The sequence below is a fragment of the Neoarius graeffei genome, chromosome 12, assembly GCF_027579695.1.
Source record: "Neoarius graeffei isolate fNeoGra1 chromosome 12, fNeoGra1.pri, whole genome shotgun sequence".
In the NCBI taxonomy this organism is placed as follows: Eukaryota; Metazoa; Chordata; class Actinopteri; order Siluriformes; family Ariidae; genus Neoarius; species Neoarius graeffei.
The window spans coordinates 64,455,111-64,476,720 of record NC_083580.1 but is presented as its reverse complement, the minus strand read 5'-3'; the positions used below and the strand labels follow the sequence as shown (position 1 = coordinate 64,476,720).

Here is a 21,610-nt window from a genome sequence, read left to right as displayed (position 1 = left end):
ATAATGATGGCACAAAATCTGGACTGCTTGAGTCAAGCGAGACCTCTCCTACAAACAAAATTGCATGCAAAGCTAAGTTAACATGCCAACAATATTCATTACATTGTGTAACTATGACCCAGCTAATCAGACAAACGTTACCAAAGTATTTTGCTACATCAATAAACGAAGACTAGAAAGAATAAAAAAGAAAGATTTAATAAATAGCCTGATCTTACCTGTGATGAAGTGGGCGCTGCAAACCCGCGCATTTTTGATAGTGCTTTCATCCCAGTCTACACGTTTGATGGCTTGTAGCCATAGACGTCGGCGATTTTTTTTTGGAATGGGTGAGATCCTGCTGGAATTCTGAACATTTTAACCCCATCACTACTACGATTCTGACATCCGACAACACAACTAGGCATTTCTGAGTCTTTTTTGGGTCCAGGCTGCGCGCGCAATTTCCGCTTACATATGAATGACGTTTACTGCGAAGGAGTCTATACTCAAACATAGCACAAGAAAGGGTTCAACAACAGGCAATCACAGCAGCTTGGTGAAGTTCTAAATCACATCGGTGTCAGACCTATGGGCCTACCCCTCCTTTCTTCCTCAGATCTGCATCACTCATTATTGACCTTTAGCGCTCCCAGTTGACGGAAATCCGTCATAGCGACGGAAAACTTTAATCCATGCTAATTACCAACACTGGCCACGAGGCGGTGTTTCATCTCATCATCTCTAACCGCTTTATCCTTCTACAGGGTCGCAGGCAAGCTGGAGCCTATCCCAGCTAACTACGGGCGAAAGGCGGGGTACACCCTGGACAAGTCGCCAGGTCATCACAGGGCTGACACATAGACACAGACAACCATTCACACTCACATTCACACCTACGGTCAATTTAGAGTCACCAGTTAACCTAACCTGCATGTCTTTGGACTGTGGGGAAAACCGGAGCACCCGGAGGAAACCCACGCGGACACGGGGAGAACATGCAAACTCCGAGGCGGTGTTTAGGACTGGTAATTACTAACACTAGCTATTAGGTAGTGTAACTGGCAATTTCTGACACTGGCCACTTGAGGCGGCGGGGGGTGTAAACCAACCTAAAATGTGTGACTTAAGGAATACCCATGGAAATAAGCATTTATGAGATTAATCCAGTTACCCCAATTTAAGAACATACTTTAATTTCTCCATAAACAGGAGAAAATCAAGTAAAATAAAAGGGAAAAAACCCACCCACCCCCCAGACTAAGGATGCCTTTGACAAAATAAAGTACTGAAATCACTCATTGCTGCAGCACAAAGATCATTTAAAGGAATGTATATGAAATGCAATTACATGACTCACGATTAACTCCTTAACACCAGACATGTTAATGAGTTCATCATGAGGGAGAGACACTTTGTGCTTACAAAGAAAAGGCAATCATGTAGAGGAAGTTTAGTAAATAAAATTACATTTTGCTAAAGTGTTAATTTCCCGTGTGGAGATTTTGGGACCACCCTGTACACATTCAATTGATACGCCACAGGAGTCAATAAATAAAAAGACACTGTATATATGTTTTTACACACATTTATTTTTCTGTACACATCGCCAAGAGCGGTTTAGATGATGCCAATCTGTAAGAGAAAAGAAATTACACATGAAATTGCATGAAACTGTAGTGTGCAGGAAAATGAGAATCTGGAGCATCAGTGGTTCCTTTGAATGCATCAAGATTCAATCAGTCAGAAACAATAACATCACGTGCTCAAGTCACTCAATCTCATATATTCAGCAACTCATCTTCTGTTCAGAGCTCAAGCGTTATACAGTGAGCAAGCAGGTGCAAGGCTCAGATTATTGAACTGAGAAATGAAATCCCATCAGACTTAAGCTCAACCTTGCATTTCCCATTTTCAAAAGTTTATCATTTAAGCACTGTTTTCATGCACAACACATCACCAAGTGAATGCTTATTCACCCGTGTCCTATTTATAATAAATTTTATGTAAACCCTTTATTTTAAATGAATCCAGTTTATTTAATATCCTCCATGTCTTAGAGTTAGGACAACTTACTTTGTTGGCAACATCCAGCGCATCATAGTCTGGTGCTAGACGAACATAGGCCTTCTTTTCACCGTCAGGCCTAAACATCACAAACACGTTTAGAATGTTTTACCCACCATAAATCCAAAAATAAAAGACTTCCTGCGGTTCAGTGGTTCCTTTGAGAACATCAGAAATCAGAGCTATTCATTGGTTTACATCATTACACAGGAGGAGGCAGAACATAAAACAAAAATGGGTCAAAGTTGCACCTGATGAGTGTGTTGACTTTGGCCACGTCAATGTCGTACAGTTTTTTGACAGCGTGCTTGATCTGGTGCTTGTTGGCTTTGACGTCAACAATGAAGACCAGAGTGTTGTTGTCCTCAATCTTTTTCATGGCTGACTCTGTGGTCAGGGGGAACTTAATGATGGCATAGTGATCCAACCTGAATGTGCATGAGAACAATCAGAAATGAGTGTTATGGACAATTAAACCAGCAAACAATCACACTATGCAATAAGATATTAGGATGCATCAGTATTCAAAAAGCTGTAATCACAAATTATCATGCTTTGATCGCAATTCCCATCATTTGCATCCAAAATGTGTGGAAAAGCCCCTGAAACCCTAAACGCAAATAGGGGTGTAGAAACCAAAAGGTTCCCCCCGGTGCTGTGAAGACAAATTTGAAACAAGCTTCTCATTCTAATGAGTTTTTAAAAAGTTTTACGAGCCATTATTACTTGGACACCAGTCCGTACAGATTAACAAACTAATTTAAAAAAAAAAAAAAAAACCTGACATTTTTAATAGAAGTGAACCTCATTTTTACTGTACAAAAACTATGACAACTCATACAACAGCAAAGTGGTATTTTATCTTATTTAACTCCAGGTACTTGTAGTACTTTTTACATTAAAAAAGTTACTTTCCTGCTAATGCACCATTAAATTATAGTATGAATTAGGGATGTTAACCGATGACCGTTTGACCGGTGGTTGACCGAATCAACGTCAACCGGTTAATTTTTTTTGGTTGTCGGTTAAAAAATAAAATAAAATCAATCGTTTTGAAGCTGCCGATTTTGGAGCGGAGAAACTGGAATTCTGTGTTGTAAACGCTTGGGGCATGCCATGCGGTGTAAGGACGACAGCTGACAAATCAGAAACACCCATTCAGTCATGTCCCGCCCTCCCGCCCCAGTTGAAGACAGCTGACAAATCAGAAACCCATTCAGTCATGTCCCGCCCTCCCGCCCCAATTGAAGACAGCTGACAAATCAAACACCCATTCAGTCATGTCCCGCCCCAGTTGAAAACAGCTGCCACTCGGCGAGAGAAAAGTGCAGACACAAGCTTTTTAGCTTACAAATTACTATTCTGCTTTTTTTTTTTTTTAAAGTTATTATTAGAAGGCACATCGAGTTTAGTCCTGCCTTGGCCAGTGCATTCTGAAAGTATGTTTCGGTCTGTAGCCAACAATGCATGTTATTGCAGATCATATCTCTCCACACAAACTAAACGCGCAGATGCTGCCTTTTTCACGGCTGAATCGTGCAGATCCGATTTTTTTTTTTAAGGGGGGGGGGGGCGCGTTGGAGTGTCTGAATAATTTCATCAGAGTAAATTCTGTATTAAAATTACTAAAATAAGCAAATGCCGTTGAAATTATTCAGACACTCCAACGCGCCCCCCCCCCAAAAAAAATCAGATCTGCACAATTCAGCCGTGAAAAAGGCGGCATCCGCCAAAAGGCACATCGTTTGCATCCCTGTTAAACTCATAGGTTAACCGACTTTAACCGGCTAATGAGGCTCGGTGGTTGGTCAAGATTTTTTTTTAGTTTTTGCCATCCCTAGTATGAATAGTGGGAAGCCACGGCCTAATGGTTAGAGAAGCTTTGGGACCAAAAGGTTGCTGGTTCAATTCCCTAGACCAGCAGGAACAGCTGAAGTGCCCTTGAGCAAGGCACCTAACCCCCAGGCTGCTCTGGGTGTGTTGTACATCGCTCTGGATAAGAGCATCTGCTAAATGCTTGTAATGTATTTATACTTAAGTTATGATGTAATAATTGAGTGTACCAAGTTCAAGTCTGCTGATCCACTCGACCCATTTATGTACTCGATTGGCTGATTAGTTTCTGCTAAATAACTTGCGTTTTTCCAGAACTAGACAGGAGCTACACTAGGACCAGTGTTGTGAACCCACAGCTGATTAAACGGCTTTATGACTTTTCCACATATAACCATGTGATATGAAATATGAAAACTTTGCCCTTTTTGTTATTAAACTCACTTGTTCCTGCGTGGTGCGCTCTTCTTGGGGTACTTAGGCTGCCTCCTCAGGCGCAGTGTCTTGGGCCTGCGGAAAGTAGGGCTGGTCCTGACCTTCTTCTTGCGGTGGCTGTGCACTCCCTTCAGCACAGCCTTCTTGGCCTTCAGAGCCTTCGACTTGGCCTCAGTCTTGGCCGGGACAACTGTGAAAAGTAAAGGAAGCCAATGAATTTAAAACAAAGCACATATCATATGATGGAGCAGGCATGCAAACTGGTCAGGGGTGAAAAAGGTGAGAAGGATGCACGGGGACACGGCACGCGCGCAAAAGTACATTTCGTAGTCTACGTTACAAAAAAAATTGCAACCAGTGACATCTTGAATTTAATACAGTACAAAATAACTTTCCATAAACATGTCTTAATAAGTTACTGTTGAGTGGCCGGTAAATTGTACCATTTATTTGTCAGTGGCCGGTAAAGTTTGATATTTTGTGAAGTTAATTTTCACCCCTGTGTACAACACAGTGGGCTATTTACAAAAAGGTATATATATTACTGCCTGTGCTATCTAACAGACCTACCCCAGAGGACACACCTGGCCAATCCCTGTCTGTCAATTTTCTTAAAGACATCACCTATGTGAAATCAGGGGCGGATCTAGAAAAATATTTATGGGGTGGCAAGAGGGGGGCAGGAATTTTTGAGGGGTGGCAACGTATTACAGACATGTATATATACTGAATTTAATCACAGTTTGACGACAAATAGTATGTACACACTACAAAAGGGCACAGACTGCCATTTACAAACTCATACAGATAAACTTAATCTCATGCCTTTATTGTTCACGAAGAACACATTCTCAGATGAGGTCTATACCGTTTCTGGACAGTTTTATACTGTATATGCAAAAGAACAGACACTAAAAAACAACAATAACAACACTGCTTCAAGTTCAGCATGATTTAAACCATTTACACCAGTGTCACATTTTATAGTTTTTTTCCTCACGCTTTGTAAAGGCTCACCAGTGAGCAGAACATGAACTTGTCATGCCTACAACAGCTGAATGCGGCGATTTCCATGTTGCTCAGCAAAACGCTTCACAAATTTATCAAGATCTAATGCTTTTGTGCGCTTTGATTCAATGCTGAGTACAGCCAAACTTGATAGTCTCGTTTCTGTCATAGTCAACCGCAAATAAGTCTTTATGAGCCTGAGAGATGAAAAACTTCGTTCACAGGATGCACTGCTCACAGGCAAGACAACCGCTATTTTACACAACCTGAACAACTCAAAAAAAACCAACAACATCATCTTGGTATGGGTCCAAAAACTGAGTGAACTCCATGAGAGTGGTAGGACTCTCCTGTTCCCCCTTTTTTCTGTCTAGTACTCTCCTCGTCTGATGTAACTCATGTTTAAGATCCTCAATATTTGAATCATAAGCTTCAGCCAATAGCAATGTTTTCCTTGACAGACGGTGAATCAATATTAACTTTTGTGGCCGACTTTACACAAAACTAATGTCAGACCTAGCTAACATTAGGCCCAAAAAAAAAAAAAAAAAAGTGTGTTTCAGGTAACATGAAATACTAAAATAAGGTCGGTAGGTAGGAAATTTTTTTTCTTAATTTGTTTTATTTTGTTCGAAAAAATTAACACAAGTAAACATCTTACAAAATAGTATTTTGGCACAGAATCCACACATCATAATAAAATAAGTGTTTTAAATCTTTAAACGAATAAAAAAAATATCGCAAGAGTTCGAGTTATGATCTGCGGAAGCGTATTGCTGCCACACTCAAAAAAAAAAATGGCTTAGACTCAAGTAATTACGTGAAAAGATATTGTTAACAGAGTTATCACGTTTTTACAATATATTTATCATGTAATAACATAACACGTAATTTCATGATATTTTCATGTGATAATGTGAAAACACCTTATCAAGAAATAACGTGAAAATATGGTTTAACGTCCTAGGCTCGGCTACTTCCATTAAAAGCAGCCGGCCTCGCCTAGCCTACTGTAGAACTTTGGTCGAGCAAAAACACGGAGCAAAAACATGGCTGAATCCTGAATGACTCCTATTTGTATAAATAGGGGACTACATAGGCGGCAAAATGTAGTGTTTTTCCCTGCCATGGAAGTGCACTTGTATACTGAAGAGGAAGCAATTTGCATTACAGCCAGGAGGGCTGATAGAAGTGGCAAAACATTTTACTTTTTATCGTTTCTTTCACAACTTGAATGCGTTGAAACAAAAAAAAATATGACAAACTAACGCCGCTTACACTAAAATATCGAGGGAAATTTGTAATAAAAACTTTACGGTCGGCAATTTCGACGCGGAAATTCTCGATCGGTCGGGTTACCGGAAACACTTTTTTTTGCCTTACATGTATAGTTAGCTAAATAACCTTCTCCAACCTGATTTTTATCCTCTCAAAATCAGCATCGCAACTATACTAGCACTGTTCATTCATTATAATTTCATTTTTTGATAGATAGTTAATCAGCTTTTACCCCTTTCCTCCCGTGTCTCCTTTCCTCGCGACTCCTGGCTCCCTCGCTTCGCGCCTCTCAAAACAACCAATCTCTGGCGTTATCTCGTGCTGCATTCGCCGCAGTCGGACATTGGAAATTCGCGCACGTAAATGTCAAATTGGCCGTAATTTTTCTTTGAATTCGTCGCTGCCAACTAGGGGTAGCAGCAGGGGTGGCAAGGCTTTCTTTTTAGAGTGGCATATGCCACCCCGGTAGATCCGCCCATGGTTATTCACCCCCGAGCGCGCTGGAAACTGTTCCATTGGTATTCAGATTCAGTCGCGAGATGAGGTTGCCAGATCTCTCTATAAAAAGGTGACTTTGCGGTCTGAATCTGTGGAATATTCGTAAGCGAGGACTGGCAACCAGCAGTGGGTTGTGCACCAGCTGATCAGAACTCCAATGGAAAAGAAGCGTGTTAGTAACTGTTTATCTTGATTGGCTGTAACCTTGTAAGTGAAATGTTTGGCAACAATAGCGTTGTAGCCTGCCTACCCCCCCCCCCAAAAAAAAAAAACTCTTCGGATCTACACGATTCACACAAGTGACCTATTTTGGGACCAAAACGGCGAATTTCGCCGAAAGGTGAGGAGTTTGCATGTGTGTGGAGACAAAGCCAAACAAATCTAATGAACATGTGGTTGAAACTGAGGAGGAATATTGCCCAAAACAACAAGATATCTTAAAAAAATGTTCAAGCTTTTTTAGTTCCACTTTGCCAGGTCAGTGTGCTTGTTGACGTCACAGGACAAGGCTCTTATGAAGACTTGGAAAACTGCAAATTCACAATATTTTTGGAAAAATAATGGATATTCTGTTGCAAAGCAACTTTCCAAAGACAACTGTTAAGAGTTGTAATGTGTTACAAGAGACCATCCTTCATGCAAGCCACGGCCTAATTGTTAGAGAATCAGCTTTGGGACCAAAAGGTCACCAGTTCGATTCCCTGGACCAGATAAGAGCATCTGGTAAATGTCTGTAAGGTAAGGTAATGTAATGCAATGCAATTCCCCCCAAACATTTTCTGAATGTACACACACAGATCTAGACAAGAAGTCATATGAAGCAAAGAGACACAGACCTGATAAAATGCACAAATGTTAACCCAAATAAATAAGTAAATATAGCTATAAATTTTTAAAAAACTCCACACACCAAATTAGCATGAAAATTATCATTTTGTTGTAAGCCCCTACAACTCTCAATGTCTTCAGACACTGTCTTAGTTTTAGAACATAATATCCATCATTATTCCCAAACACTGACATTTCACACTTGTATTGAGCTGGAAGAACCTGATCCTATAAAACCAACAAACCAAAACGACTCAAAATATCAAACATACAACTGAGAAAGACACCAAAATAGTCATGCTACACGTGTTATGCTTGGGAACATTTTAACGTGTGTACCAAAGTAACATTCAGTACTTCATGGAAAGCGCCAAGTATCTATTTATAAGTTAAATGAAAGCATGAAAATTAACATACACTTCAGTAGTCATTAGCACCCATGGTGGTTCAAGAACATGACATGACTAGAGTTAGCCATTTAGAAGCTAACTATGAGACGAGCTAGCTATGCTAACGTGTGCCTCGGTACAGTAGACGTTTCAGCAGTACGGCATCTCTTCATGAAATTATAAACATCATGACTTTCTAAACGACCTCAAACAGTAAAATTTATAACCATAACGGTTTCAACAACCATCCCTACACATATTGACACCAAAGACTTCATAATAATACTTATTTTATAGAATAATTCATGACAAATCACCCACCTTCCTTCTTCGCCTTCGGGGCCATGTTGAGAAAGGAAGAACAAAGGGGTTTCCTGGACTATTTTGCAGGGGTTCTGGAGTACACACTTATCGCGAGATGATAGCGGTGCTTTATGGGTAATGTAGTTTAATTCTGTAGTATTTATGATGAGCAGCAGATGGCAGGATTTAACGGTGAGTACAGAGCGCATTCTGTCTCAAACTGGTTGTGGGAATGGTGGTGGTCAAGTTAGTGAAATTAGTTTGTGTAATATTTAAAGGAGTATCGTGACTTGTATGTATCACTGCGAGAGGGGAGAAGGTTATGGACCCTTTTTCATAAAACTTGAAGTAGGTTTATTTTACTGCATGTTTTCTAGTATGTATTATTTTTGAGTGTTTATTTGGTTTTAGGATTACTGAATGGAGAATTTGGTTATGGGTTGTTTTACAATCAGGGTACGCAAACTAAAAATCACATTTAACACTTATCTTCAGTATCAAAAGGCTTGACTAAATAAACTTGGTTGTTTATTGTAGCCCTGTGATAGCTCTGTTTACCATGCAAAAAAAAAAAAAAAAATTGGTGATAACGTTATTTTTGGTGAATGTATGGCAATATATGTCATATTTAGCAAAATTACTCGTATCATTTAGAAAAAGTGCTTTTTTTTTTTACCACAGGTAGCTCCAAAAGGGATGCACTTAAATCATTCTTTATCTCATAAAACAGATATTTGGTTCCATATCATTGGAAACATAGTTAAGTTTTAATGTTGAATGCCAGTAAGTTTTCAGACTATTTTGATCAAATTAGTATGTAATTGTGTAAAAAAAAATGTCCTCTCCGAGACAGCTAATTTTTCAATATAAAATAACATATCTAAAATGATTTTCATCCTAAAATGTGGTCAAGATATTGGGACATAAATATTAGAGACAGCTAACACAAAGCTTACAGCCTTATATTTAAAAGCACTATGGAAGTAGTGGATTCTGAATTGTCAAAAAAATGTCCTCTCTGAGAATCACTTCATTGTTTCTCCCAGCCCTGCTTAAAGCTACACTTTATCTTGTTATAATACAAACTATTACACATGCCTATCTGTCCTTTAACTTGTCCTTCACTTAAAAACTGGTACAAGAACCAGTTTGAATCAATTTGAATTTTGGACCCCTGTGACACAAACTTTGTACCCTGATTGTAAAACAACCCTTATGTCTTTTTTAAGTGAGGTTATTCTAGCTTAAAACTAGTAAAGGAGTGATAGTGATTTTTTTTTTCCTATAAATTCATAAATAGAAAAGCACTTAGTTCCCTAGCTTTGTTTGTTTTAAGGAGATTAATATTGTTTTTGAGGTGATTTGTTCATATTGCAGGCCAGGGATTACAGTCAAGGACCCTTTTAAATGCTGACAAAGATTACAGACCCCCTAGGGAAAGGTTAAGGTTATTAACTATCTGAAAAATTTAAAACATTGTTTAAATCTGTACAATATTTTTAACGTCTGACCTGTTCAATTAAGATAATCCCCCCAGTAATTTAATTTTTTTTTCTCTTCAAATAAGTTGCTCTTGAGTTATTGGAACATCTCATGTAAACTAGAAAATATTGATATAAAAATTGATATTTTACATAAATAATACTCAGTGAATGATGGCTTAAGTTTCAACATGAGGATGTAAATATGTATACACTAGAATTTTATTTAAATATAATATTTCAAGCATGAAGACATTTCCTTAAAGGAACAGTCCACCGTACTTCCATAATGAAATATGCTCTTATTTGAATTGAGACGAGCTGCTCCATACCTCTCCGAGCTTTGCGCGACCTCCCAGTCAGTCAGACGCAGTCAGACGCGCTGTCACTCCTGTTATCAATGTAGCTAGGCTCAGTATGGCCAATGGTATTTTTTGGGGCTGTAGTTAGATGCGACCAAACTCTTCCGCGTTTTTCCTGTTTACATGGGTTTATATGACCAGTGACATGAAACAAGTTCAGTTACACAAATTGAAACGTAGCGATTTTCTATGCTTTGGAAAGTCCGCACTATAATGTCAGGCGTACTAACACCTTCTGCGCGCTTCGGCAGCGCATTGATACGGAGCTCAGATATCAATGCACTGCCGAAGCGCGCAGAAGGTGTTAGTACACCTGTCATTATAGTGCGGACTTTCCATAGCATAGAAAATCGCTACATTTCAATTTGTGTAACTGAACTTGTTTCATGTCACTGGTCATATAAATCTATGTAAACAGGAAAAACGCGGAAGAGTTTGGTCGCATCTAACTACAGCCCCAAAAAATACCATTGGCCATGCTGAGCCTAGCTACATTGCTAACAGGAGTGACAGCGCGTCTGACTGCGTCTGACTGACTGGGAGGTCGCGCAAAGCTCGGAGAGGTACGGAGCAGCTAGTCTCAATTCAGATAAGAGCATATTTCATTATGGAAGTACGGTGGACTGTTCCTTTAAGAAGTCTACAAAACACTGTTTTTTAAAATGTACTGCAATTATTACAACTAAAGCCTGCCCTAGAGAGAATATCAGAGTCTCTTCCTGTCATGTCGAACAGTCTTGGCCGTTCGTCATCTTCTCCAAGCAGAACATTCCTTTAAAAGATCTGCTTTAAAGTTTGTAAGATTGTGCATCTGGAATGTTATCTTTATTTCACACCACATATTTTCACTCTGGCTCAAATAGAGATGTGGCTGCTCATTGCAAATTATTGTCTTTGTTTCTGTATTGATCTGGAGGTATGTTTCTGGTCATCATTTTGCTAATAGATTAATGGTAACACACACAAGCATGTATTACTACATGCACTAAGCTTTAAAGAATCAGAAAATGATGAAGCAAAATGATTTAAGATGTTATACTGTCCTTAACTATGACCATTTATTAATATTATTATTGCTTTATGACTCAGAGGCTGTTCATGCGGATGTTCATGATTTCCTGACGCTCTCAGGATTAATTCATAATCATGAAAGCGTTAGTTATTTGTGGATGTTTAGTGAGGTGTTATCGGTTAGTAAACAGCCAGATCTTAACCTCTAACTAAAAAGAAGCAACCAACCCATGTATCAATGATCCAGTTTGTCTTTTTCTATGTATGCATTTAAAAAAAAATTGTATTCAAGTGACCTCCTTTACCATCCTCATTATATTTTCAACTGTTATTAATTTTTTAAACTTTTATTATGGTTCTAGTTGCTTAGAACCACAGTGCTTTTCAATTCTTTAATCTGGTCAGATGTTGATTCTATCACAGATTTATCATGTTATTTCTATTGTACTTATGACTTAGTGTAATTATTTATATAATGAAATTTGCTGTGAGGACTTTAAGCATTTATGGAAGGAGTCTCCAGTGTCTGTGTTCTCAGAGAGAAAACTATAACTTCATCTTCAAAATGGATCGTTTTGTGCTTTTGGGTGTCTCAGTAACATAAGCTGCCTTTTTTTTTTGTCGTCTTTAACTTTGAGAGAAAAAAGAGGCTGATGAGGGAATGACCGTTTATAGCTCAGGACCTTTGATGTAATGATAAATGGATTAAAACTTAATTAAAATTTAAAAAGGTGAAACTAATACAGCATTGACATTGGCAAATTGCTATGGTACGAGTTGAAAAAAAGACTTTGGGATGTGCTTCAAGAAGAGTAATGGTCAAAAGGAGGAGGAGTAATTTAAAAATGTTCTCTCAAGGATTTTGTTGGGTGGGAAGGTGAAAGTGTCATTTGAGTGGAAACATATGGGGGGTTTGTTTTGTTTTAAACAATTCTCCTGAAACTGCCATTAATTCTGGCATAGACTGCAAGTCTGACTGGTAAATATGGCTAATTCTTCCCTGATACGATGTATTTTTCTTGTGTGCCCCAAGCAACCCAGTTATGAGTTCTTTACCACCAATAAGAGAAGACCGGATCATCCAGGAGCTCCCACTGGTAATCCTCACTCTGTTAACACTCATTTATGTGCAATCATTTGTGGAATATTATCACTCTATAATCTTTGAAATGATGATGAATATGCCATCTTGTTTATTTGGACACTATAATCTGTCCTTGATTAAGTAAGGAATAAAACGGGCATGTTTTTATCGCAAACTAATCCACAGTAAGGTGTGATGCAGCCTCACACAAAGTGGTTACAGTTTATTTTTTTGCAACGCCAAGTTCTGAAGTGTTTTACTCACTACAGCAGTCTGCCAGCCACTAGAATTTTAGATTTATTTATGAACATCTATCCATCCATTATCTATACTGCTTATCCATCAGGGTCGCAGGGGAAGCTGGAGCCAATCCCAGCTGACTTCAGTTGAGAGGTGGGGTACAGTCTAGGCAAGTCACCAGTCAGTCAATCAAATCTGAGCTAACATCGAGACGAACAGCTATTCACACACCCATTCAGATCTATGAGCAACCTAGAGTAGCCAGTTGACCTAATCTACAGGTGTTTGGACCTTGGGAGGAAACGGGCATGGGGAAAATATGCAAACTCCACACAGAATGGCCCCAGGCAGCTAAGAGGCTCAAACTCCGAACCTTCGCATTGTGAAGTGACCGTGCCATGCTAACTACAGTGCTGCTCTTAGATGCACAGGTGACGGACAGATGTAAAAGCAGAACTGGTAAATGGATCCAAATTGTGAAGCGAAGGTCAGGTGAGGTACAAACAGAATATCAGACGCAATGGCCAAAGACAAAGTACAAACCCAGAATCAATAACAAACGGCTTAGTAAAGCCAGACACAAGAAACTGAACATGTACTTCCTAAAGAACTGAGAGCTGAAGTCCTTAAATGGTGAGCTGTGGTGATTATGAACAGGTGCAAATGATTAGGACTTGGGAGCCAGTGCATGGCGAGGTGCAGGGTGGGTGTTGTAGTCTGTGACAGCCATATTTGAAGGCAGCTGTAAATTCTGGGAAGTGGAGTTTTGAGTGCAAGCAGGTGCAGATGTGGCCATTGCCCCTATTAATGAACACAATATACTTTTTAACCCCGTATAGTTGCATTTAATAGATAAACCTTTATTGTCATTTAGTATGCAACAAGTGTACACAGAATTAAATTTCATTGCAATTTGGCTCAGTAAAGAATTAAATATAAAAGTATACTAAAATATACAGCAGCAAAAAATATCATAAAGTGCAGACCTGTGGAATTAGGAATTGTTCAAGTATAAGTGGAAGTTAGAGTTCAGTTTGATTTAGAATTTGGGTTTGGAGTTCAGCAGTCTAATGACCTGGGGGGGGGGAAGCTATGACAGAATCTGGTGGTCCTGCACCGAATGCTGCGGAACCCCTTTCCAGAGGCCAGGAGGGAGAACAGTCCATAGTGAGTGTGTGAGGGGTCACTGATGTTTCTGGCTCGGGACATGCAGCACTTAAGTGCGATGTCCTGAATGGAGGGAAGAGAAGTCCCAATGATTTTCTCCGCTGTCCTCACCACTCTCCTCACATTCTTCCAGTCAGAGGCACTGCAGCCTCCACACCACAGAGATGCAGCTGGTCAGAACGCTCTCTATGGTGCTTTTGTAGAATGTAGTGAGGATGGGCGGGGGCAGGTGGGCTCTCCTCATCCTACGCAGGAAGTGCAGACACTGCTGTGCCCTTGTGACCAGTGACGCGGTGTTCACAGACTAGGTGAGGTTGTCTGTGATGTGTACCCCCAGGAACTTGGTGCTGTTGACCACCTCCACAGCCGTGTTGTTGGTGAGAAGTGGAGTGTGGCTGGGCTGGTTCTTCCTAAAGTTGACCGTGATCTCTTTGGTTTTGTCCACATTCAGGATCAGGTTGTAATGTTGTAGAACACAATCACATCCACAGTGTAGAAAATTTATTCACTGGCGAGTCCTTCCATACTTTTTATTTATTTTTTTATTATTATTTTTTTAAATAAATTGAGCTCTTCACTATATCAAGTATTAGCCCTTTTCTTTGATAAATAACGTAAAAAAATTAATTGGATTCAACAGTGCTCTGGTATTAAATTTATTTCCAAAGAAAACCATCTTTGATACAATAATATATAGTACAATACTGCACAACTAGACTTATTGTTTTGCAACTAAATAACTTAATATCTAAAGGTTTAAGCTGATATCTGATGATAATTAAATACCTACATTCCCATTTTAAACTTCTTTACTTTATTCTGTTAAATTTATACATAACTGTTTTGAATTGGTCTGATGTTTAGTATTTCAGAAGAGATGCTGCAGTGCACACAAAAGCGAACTTCCATGTTACTGTGCAAAATGCGTGTCAGAAGCCTAACTCACTGAGGTAAGTCCCATAAACCTCTCTGTTCAAAAGAAGGCTTTTCATTGGATATACTGGAGTCAGTCACATCATTTAGAAAAATGAGATCATTGTGTTCATAGATTCACCGTAGCCAAGGTCATAGTTGTGGGTGACGTCTCTGTGGGGAAAACAAGTTTGATCAGCAGGTAAGCAGTGCAAAATATTCTTTAATACTGTACGATTCATGGGAATATAAAAGAAATGAGCTGGTGAAATTTCAGTTTTTAAATTAAATAATGCAAGCCTGTGAGAGATTTTGCCAACGTTATAAGCTGGAAGGATTTCTGAAGTGTGTGGTGAGTAACATTTGAACTCCTTTTTGCTCAAAGGTTTTGCAGGAACACTTATGAGAAAAGCTACAAAGCCACCATCGGAGTGGACTTTGAGATGGAGAGGTTTGAAATCCTGGGAGTGCCCTTTAATCTGCAGCTGTGAGTTATGAGTCACTGGAGAGAATTAGATCCCCAGAAATGTATCGATATACAAAACACCAGGTTAATATTGTGTACTTAATGTTAATGTTTGGCAGTCTATGAAAAGCCATTGGCTGTAGCTGAAGTGCCTAGGGCTACCTTCTTGCAAAAATCATGTGGTGTTAAGAGCTGGTTGAACAAATGCTTCAGTAAATACTGTCAATTTGTCTAAAGATGTCTAAAGCCTGTTACCTAACCCTTATTAGCAAAGTGTGAGGTCCTGCTACAGTGAGTCTGCTTTGATCAAATTATTTGCGGTAGCCAGACTAAACGTTAGAAGAACTGTAGTATGATATACACACACTTACTGGCCACTTTATTAGGAACACTTGTACTCAATTTTATGCAGTTATCTAATCAGCCGATCCCTTGACAGCAGCACAATACATAAAATCATGCACATACAAATCAAGAGCTTCAGTTAATGTTCATGTCAAACATCAGAATGGGGAAAAATTGTGATCTGTGACTGTGTAAAATATCACACTCACTGGCCACTTTAATAGGAACTTGTTCTTGGTTCTAAGATTCCTGTTCTTGGCTGCAGGAGTGGAACCCAATATGGTCTTCTGCTGTAGCATGCTGAGATGCTTTTCTGCTCACCACGGTTGTAAAGAGTTGCTATATCCTTCCTGGCAGCTTGAACCAATCTGGCCATTTTTCCTCTGACCCTCTCAGCAACAAGGCCTTTTCACCCACAGAACTGTTGCTCACTCAGTATTTTTTGTTTTTCACACCATTCTGTGTAAACTCTAGACTGCTGTGTGTGTGAAAACCCCAGGAGTTTCTGAAATGCTCAGACCAGTCCATCTGGCACCAAAATCCATCCCATAGTGAAAGTCACACTTTATCACAATTTTTCCCATTCTGATGTTTGAAGTGAACATTAACTGAAGCTCTTGATTTGTATCTGCATGATTTTATGCATTGTGCTGCTGTCAAGGGATCGGCTGATTAGAGAACTGCATAAAACAGCAGGTGGATGGGTGTTCCTAATAAAGTGACCTGTGTGTGTATATGCAGTATTTTTATGCAAAAAATCCATTTTACAGGCTGATTAATTGTTCTCGGTTGCTGAATGTAAATCACATTATTTAGACTGTTCTGAAATTTTAATGACATTGTATGGAATAAAAATTAAATTGTAATGAAGTCAGTTGTTTCAGTAACTCTTATTACTTCAACATGTCATTTAATGTTATATTAAAAAGCAAAAAAAAAAAAAGTATGAATCAAAAACAAAAAGATGCAATACTATGTGATGGTTAAAAATACACATTTCCAGCACTTCACAATGGTAAGTAGTTTGAATGATGTGTGATCTGTGTAGGTGGGACACTGCAGGTCAGGAGCGGTTTAAATGTGTTGCTTCCACCTATTATAGAGGAGCTCAAGGTAATAACAGTATAATAATGCTGGGTCTATGATGCACAATTAGTTTGAGTTAAAACGCAGGGTAAACTTCTTGATTTATTTTTTTTATGATCTTCAGCAATAATAGTGGTGTTTGACTTGAGCAACTACTATTCCCTGGCCCATGCAAGGTAACCATCAAATGAGATCACACATTTTCCTGCTAACTACAGTCCATAAATGCTGTGTAAGCAAGTTGTTTGTTGGGTGTCACCATGTTTTTACTTCAGGCAGTGGCTTGAAGATGCCATGGTAGACAACGATCCTTCCAGTGTGCTGCTCTTCCTTGTAGGGACGAAGAAAGACCTGAGTGTGAGTTAATTATCTGAAGCATCCAAAGAAATCATTTGCACGTGCATGAATAATGTGATATTCTTCCTCCCTCCCTCTCAGCATCCAGACACGTTGGCTCAAGTGGAACAAGAAGCAATTAGGTTATCAGAGGAGATAAGAGCCGAATATTGGGCCGTGTCTGCTCTATCAGGTAGGGCATGTGACTGCAGGACAGTTTCTTGTGCTTGAAGTTCAAACATCTGCTTCAAGCTATGATTTTTTTCCATATCGCAGTGAATTTTTTTTTCTGTATAGGAGAGTTTGTGATGGAATTCTTTCTTCGGGTTGCATCGCTGACCTTTGAGGCATGTGTATTAGCTGAGCTGGAGAGGAACAAAAATAAAGACGATGATGGTATTGTTAGTAAGTGTCCTTCTGTTACTCAAGCTTGCCGCTTGTAAGATGGATTCAGTCTGTGGCCAGAAATATAAAGACTCAATCACATGTAATTGAGCTCAAAATTTACATACATGTAAGCTGAAGACATTAAAACTCAGTTTTTCACAACTCCACACATTTTATGTTGCCATACAGTTCCTATATTAAGTCAACTAGGATATCTAATTTTCCATAAGAGGTCCCTTCAAAAATAATAGATTTTTCATATGCTTGGTTAGTATGTCAGTAAATGCTTGGGGTAGACTTCCACAAGCTTTTCACAATAATTTGCCCATTCCTCCTAACAGAACTGGTGGAACTTTGGTCTGGTTTGTGGGCCTCCTTGTTCAAGCAAACTTAAAAAAAAAAAAAAAAAAGTCATGGTTTGTGGTGGTTGCTATAATACTTTTACCGTGTGTCTGCTGCTTTAAGCTATTTTCTGACAGCTTTTGAAGTTTTGCTTCAGTACTAGTGCATCTCAAAAAATTAGAATATTGTGAAAAAGTTCAATATTGGGCAGCACGGTGGTGTAGTGGTTAGCACTGTCGCCTCACAGCAAGAAGGTCCGGGTTCGAGCCCCATGGCCGGCGAGGGCCTTTCTGTGCGGAGTTTGCATGTTCTCCCCGTGTCCGCGTGGGTTTCCTCCGGGTGCTCCGGTTTCCCCCCACAGTCCAAAGACATGCAGGTTAGGTTAACTGGTGACTCTAAATTGACCGTAGGTGTGAATGTGAGTGTGAGTGGTTGTCTGTGTCAGCCCTGTGATGACCTGGCGACTTGTCCAGGGTGTACCCCGCCTTTCGCCCGTAGTCAGCTGGGATAGGCTCCAGCTTGCCTGCGACCCTGTAGAACAGGATAAAGCGGCTAGAGATAATGAGATGAGAAGTTCAGTATTTTCCATCAGTTATTTAAGAAAGTGAAAGTTATATATTATAGACTCATTACACAAACTAAAATGTTTCAAGCATTTTTCTATTTTAATTTTAATCAGTATGGCATACAGTACAAAAACATAAAAAAAAATCTCAAAATATTAGAATATTTCATTGAGTTTGAGTAAAACAGTATGAACAGTGCATCTCTCGGTCTAGTTCAGTACACACAACCACAATCATGGGGAAGACTGCTGACTTGACTGTTGTCCAGAAGATGATCACTGATGCCCTCCACAAGGAGGGTAAGCCACAAAAGGTCATTGCTGAAAAGGGTGGCTGGAAAAGGTGCACGAGCAACAGGGATGGCCGCAGTCTTGAGAGGATTGTCAAGAAAAGTTGATTCAAGAACTTGGGAGAGCTTCACAAGGAGTGGACTGAGGCTGGTGTCAGTGTATCAGGACCCATCATGAACAGACAGCTTCAAGAAAGGGGATACAACTTTTGCATTCCTAATATCAAGCTACTCCTGAGCCAGAGGCAATGTCAGAAGTGTCTTATCTGGGCTAAGGAGAGAAAGAAATGGACTGTTGCTCAGTGGTCCAAAGTCCTCTTTTCAGATGAAAGTACATTTTGCATTTAATTTGGAAATCACGGTTCTAGAGTCTGGAGGAAGAGTGGAGAGGCACAGAATCCAAGGTGTTTGAAGCCCAGTGTGAAGTTTCCACAGTCTGATGATTTGGAGTGCCATGTCATCTGCTGGTGTTGGTCCACTGTATTTTATCAAGTCCAAAGTCAACACAGCCATCTACCAGGATATTTTAGAGCACTTCATGCTTCCATCTGCTGATGAGCTTTTTGGAGATGCTGATTTCCTTTTCCAGCAGGACTTAGCACCTACCCACAGTGCCAAAACTACTACCAAATGGTTTGCTGACCATGATATTACTGTGTTTGATTGGCCAGCCAACTTGCCTGACCTGAACCCCATAGATAATCTATGGGGTATTGTCAAGAGGAAGATGAGAAACACCCGACCCAAAAATACAGATGCGCTGAAGGCCACTATCAAAGCAACCTGGGCTTCAATAACACCTCAGGAGTGCCACAGACTGATCACCTCCATGCCACACTGCATTGATACAGTAATTCATGGTAAAGGAGCCCCAACCAAGTATTGAGTGTATAAATAAATCTAGTTTTCAGAAGTTGGACATTTTCTGTATTGTAAATCCTTTTTTTGATTGATCTTAGGGAATATTCTAATTTGAGATACTGGATTTCTGATTTTCATGAGCTATAAGCCATCAAAATTAAAACAAAAAAGGCTTTAAATATTTCACTTTACATGTAATGAATATAGAATATATGAAAGGTTTACCTTTTTGAATTAAATTATGAAAAAAGGAACTTTTTCATGGTATTCTAACTTTTTGAGATGCACTAGTATTTCTAGGTAATTCTCCTTCCTCATGATCCAGCTAAACATCCCCACATCATGATGCTGCCAGCCCTGTGCTTCACAGTTGTGATCTTTTTATTCTTCAGATTAAAAGCTTCACCCATTTTCTTCCATACATAGTGCTGATTTTAGTATAGCCAAACTTTTTTTTTTTTTAATTTTATCTGACCAAAAAAATTCCACTGTAAACCTTTGGCCTCAGCTGTATCTTTCAAGTCACTCCACAAATGTTTAATTCAATTTTAATTAAATTACTATGAGTAGATTCATCTATTGACTTTCCTATTTGCTTAAATTTGAGGATGCCGGTCATCACTAATACATTACAATTTTCATTCATCTATCCATCTTTACTAAGCTATCCATCTTTACTAAGCACTTTATCCTGGTTGGAGTTGAGTCCTCTTTGAGATCATAGCATGAGGTGGTAATGCACTTGGTGGTAATTCATGAGTTGGGTGGGTGTGTATATATTGTATACAATTTATTTTTATTTTTTTTAATGAGTAGCTGTCTAGCAGGTTTTTGGGCAGTGAGCAGAAACCAGAGAACATGTGAAACTCCTTAGACAGTAACCTGAGCTCAGGCTAAACCTCAAAGCTGTATAGCAGTAATGCTACTTGCTATTCTGTGCTTGTGTTCTAAAAGCACTATATTGGCACCCTTAAAGTGTGGGGCTTTTTTTTTTTTTTTTTAATAGATATAAAGTCTTGGACATGCCTGTTCATTCATAGGTTTTTCTGTATTTGACTACTTTCTACGTTGTACAACAATACTGAAGACAAACTAAACATGTATGGGATTATGTGGTAAAGTTTATTTTAGATTCTTCAAAGTAGCCAGTGTTTACTTTGACGCTTTGCACACTTAGCGTTATCTTAACCAGCTTTGTGAGGTAGTCACCTGGGATGCTTTTCAATTAACAAGTGTTCAAGTTAATTGGTGCAATTTCTTACTGCCTTAATGCATTTGAGATCACAGTAAATAATACAGTAAATAGCCCTATTCCACAACTGTAGTAATCATGTCAAGAACTGTTCTAAGTAAAGAAAAACGACATCCATCATTACTTTGATATGAAGTGTCTTATTTAATAAAAATAAACTGAATTAGGTGTGTCCAAACTTTTGACTGGTACTGTATATTTTTGGGGAGTAAAACCAACTAAATTCACTTAAATATCAGACGGGTGCAAATGAGTAAGTGTGAGGAGGTAGGATTCATCAAGTCTTCTGTAGGATTGGGGATTTAAAAAAAAAAAAAGTCCTATGCATAGCTGATCTGGGAATCCCTACTGTGGTTAAAACTGACTTTTTTTTTTTTTAATTAACTTGCTTCATTTCAGGAATCACTGATAGTGATTACAAAACCAAGAAGAAGCCTTCAAACTGCTGTAACTAAGTGAACAGAGGAACAGGACCCTGTGTGTGCAGGAACGTCTCCAGACAGACACAGAGCAACAGTGTGGCAGACCGTGGCATCAGACGCAATCTTCTGAACTGCATGACTCTGAGCTGCTAATCCTGAAGCTGCACACTATGAGCAGAGTTTTGAGTGCTCTTTTCCGCAGTAAAGGACTCTTGCCAAGAAGGTCACCTACAATATTTTGCTGAATGTTGCCACAGTGCTGTTCAGGGACATAGAAATTTTAAGTTGCTTTATTTAATATAAAGAAAACTCATTGAGTACATTTGCATTAAATAAAACCAAAGTGAAGTATCCCTTGGTCTGCAATTGAATCATTTATATTA

The 21,610-nt window shown here is 39.2% G+C and overlaps 2 protein-coding genes and 1 non-coding gene across 5 annotated transcripts; 1 reads left to right on the top strand and 2 right to left on the bottom strand.

Annotated features, from left to right (window-relative positions):
* Positions 1 to 1,551: 1,551 nt before the first annotated feature.
* Positions 1,552 to 8,734, bottom strand: rpl23a (ribosomal protein L23a). Its single transcript, XM_060935165.1, has 5 exons — positions 8,637 to 8,734; positions 4,324 to 4,504; positions 2,298 to 2,474; positions 2,056 to 2,125; positions 1,552 to 1,614 (listed from the first exon to the last, which is right to left on the bottom strand). The coding sequence occupies exons 1-5, from the start codon at positions 8,659 to 8,661 to the stop codon at positions 1,600 to 1,602; spliced, it is 468 nt and encodes a 155-aa protein (XP_060791148.1). The 5' UTR covers positions 8,662 to 8,734; the 3' UTR covers positions 1,552 to 1,599.
* LOC132895805 (small nucleolar RNA Z17) lies at positions 2,558 to 2,628 on the bottom strand. Its single transcript, XR_009655839.1, has one exon. It is a non-coding gene; the product is annotated as a small nucleolar RNA Z17 (small nucleolar RNA).
* Positions 8,735 to 8,852: 118 nt separating the features above from the next.
* On the top strand, positions 8,853 to 21,541 carry rab34b (RAB34, member RAS oncogene family b). 3 transcript variants are annotated; one of them, XM_060935163.1, is made up of 11 exons: positions 8,853 to 8,966; positions 12,506 to 12,569; positions 14,828 to 14,913; positions 15,012 to 15,077; positions 15,261 to 15,362; positions 16,735 to 16,799; positions 16,897 to 16,948; positions 17,048 to 17,129; positions 17,211 to 17,301; positions 17,406 to 17,504; positions 21,205 to 21,541. In XM_060935163.1, the coding sequence occupies exons 2-11, from the start codon at positions 12,516 to 12,518 to the stop codon at positions 21,258 to 21,260; spliced, it is 753 nt and encodes a 250-aa protein (XP_060791146.1). In that variant the 5' UTR covers positions 8,853 to 8,966; positions 12,506 to 12,515; the 3' UTR covers positions 21,261 to 21,541. The 3 variants fall into 3 exon arrangements, with proteins under 3 accessions (XP_060791146.1, XP_060791145.1, XP_060791147.1); XM_060935162.1 differs by having other exon boundaries at positions 17,406 to 17,513; XM_060935164.1 differs by lacking the exon at positions 17,406 to 17,504.
* Positions 21,542 to 21,610: the final 69 nt, after the last annotated feature.

What these genes read in the sequence shown, in the direction of transcription:
- rpl23a (XM_060935165.1), bottom strand. Translation starts at nt 8,661, where the DNA reads ATGGCCCCGAAGGCGAAGAAGGAAG. An exon ending in CCCGAAGGCGAAGAAGGAAG is followed by an intron (nt 4,505 to 8,636) that starts GTGGGTGATTTG and finishes TACTTTTCACAG; the next exon opens with TTGTCCCGGCCAAGACTGAG. An exon ending in AGCGCACCACGCAGGAACAA is followed by an intron (nt 2,475 to 4,323) that starts GTGAGTTTAATA and finishes ATGCACATTCAG; the next exon opens with GTTGGATCACTATGCCATCA.
- rab34b (XM_060935162.1), top strand. Translation starts at nt 12,516, where the DNA reads ATGAGTTCTTTACCACCAATAAGAGAAGACCGGATCATCCAGGAGCTC. An exon ending in GTGCCCTTTAATCTGCAGCT is followed by an intron (nt 15,363 to 16,734) that starts GTGAGTTATGAG and finishes TGATCTGTGTAG; the next exon opens with GTGGGACACTGCAGGTCAGG. An exon ending in TATTCCCTGGCCCATGCAAG is followed by an intron (nt 16,949 to 17,047) that starts GTAACCATCAAA and finishes TTTTTACTTCAG; the next exon opens with GCAGTGGCTTGAAGATGCCA.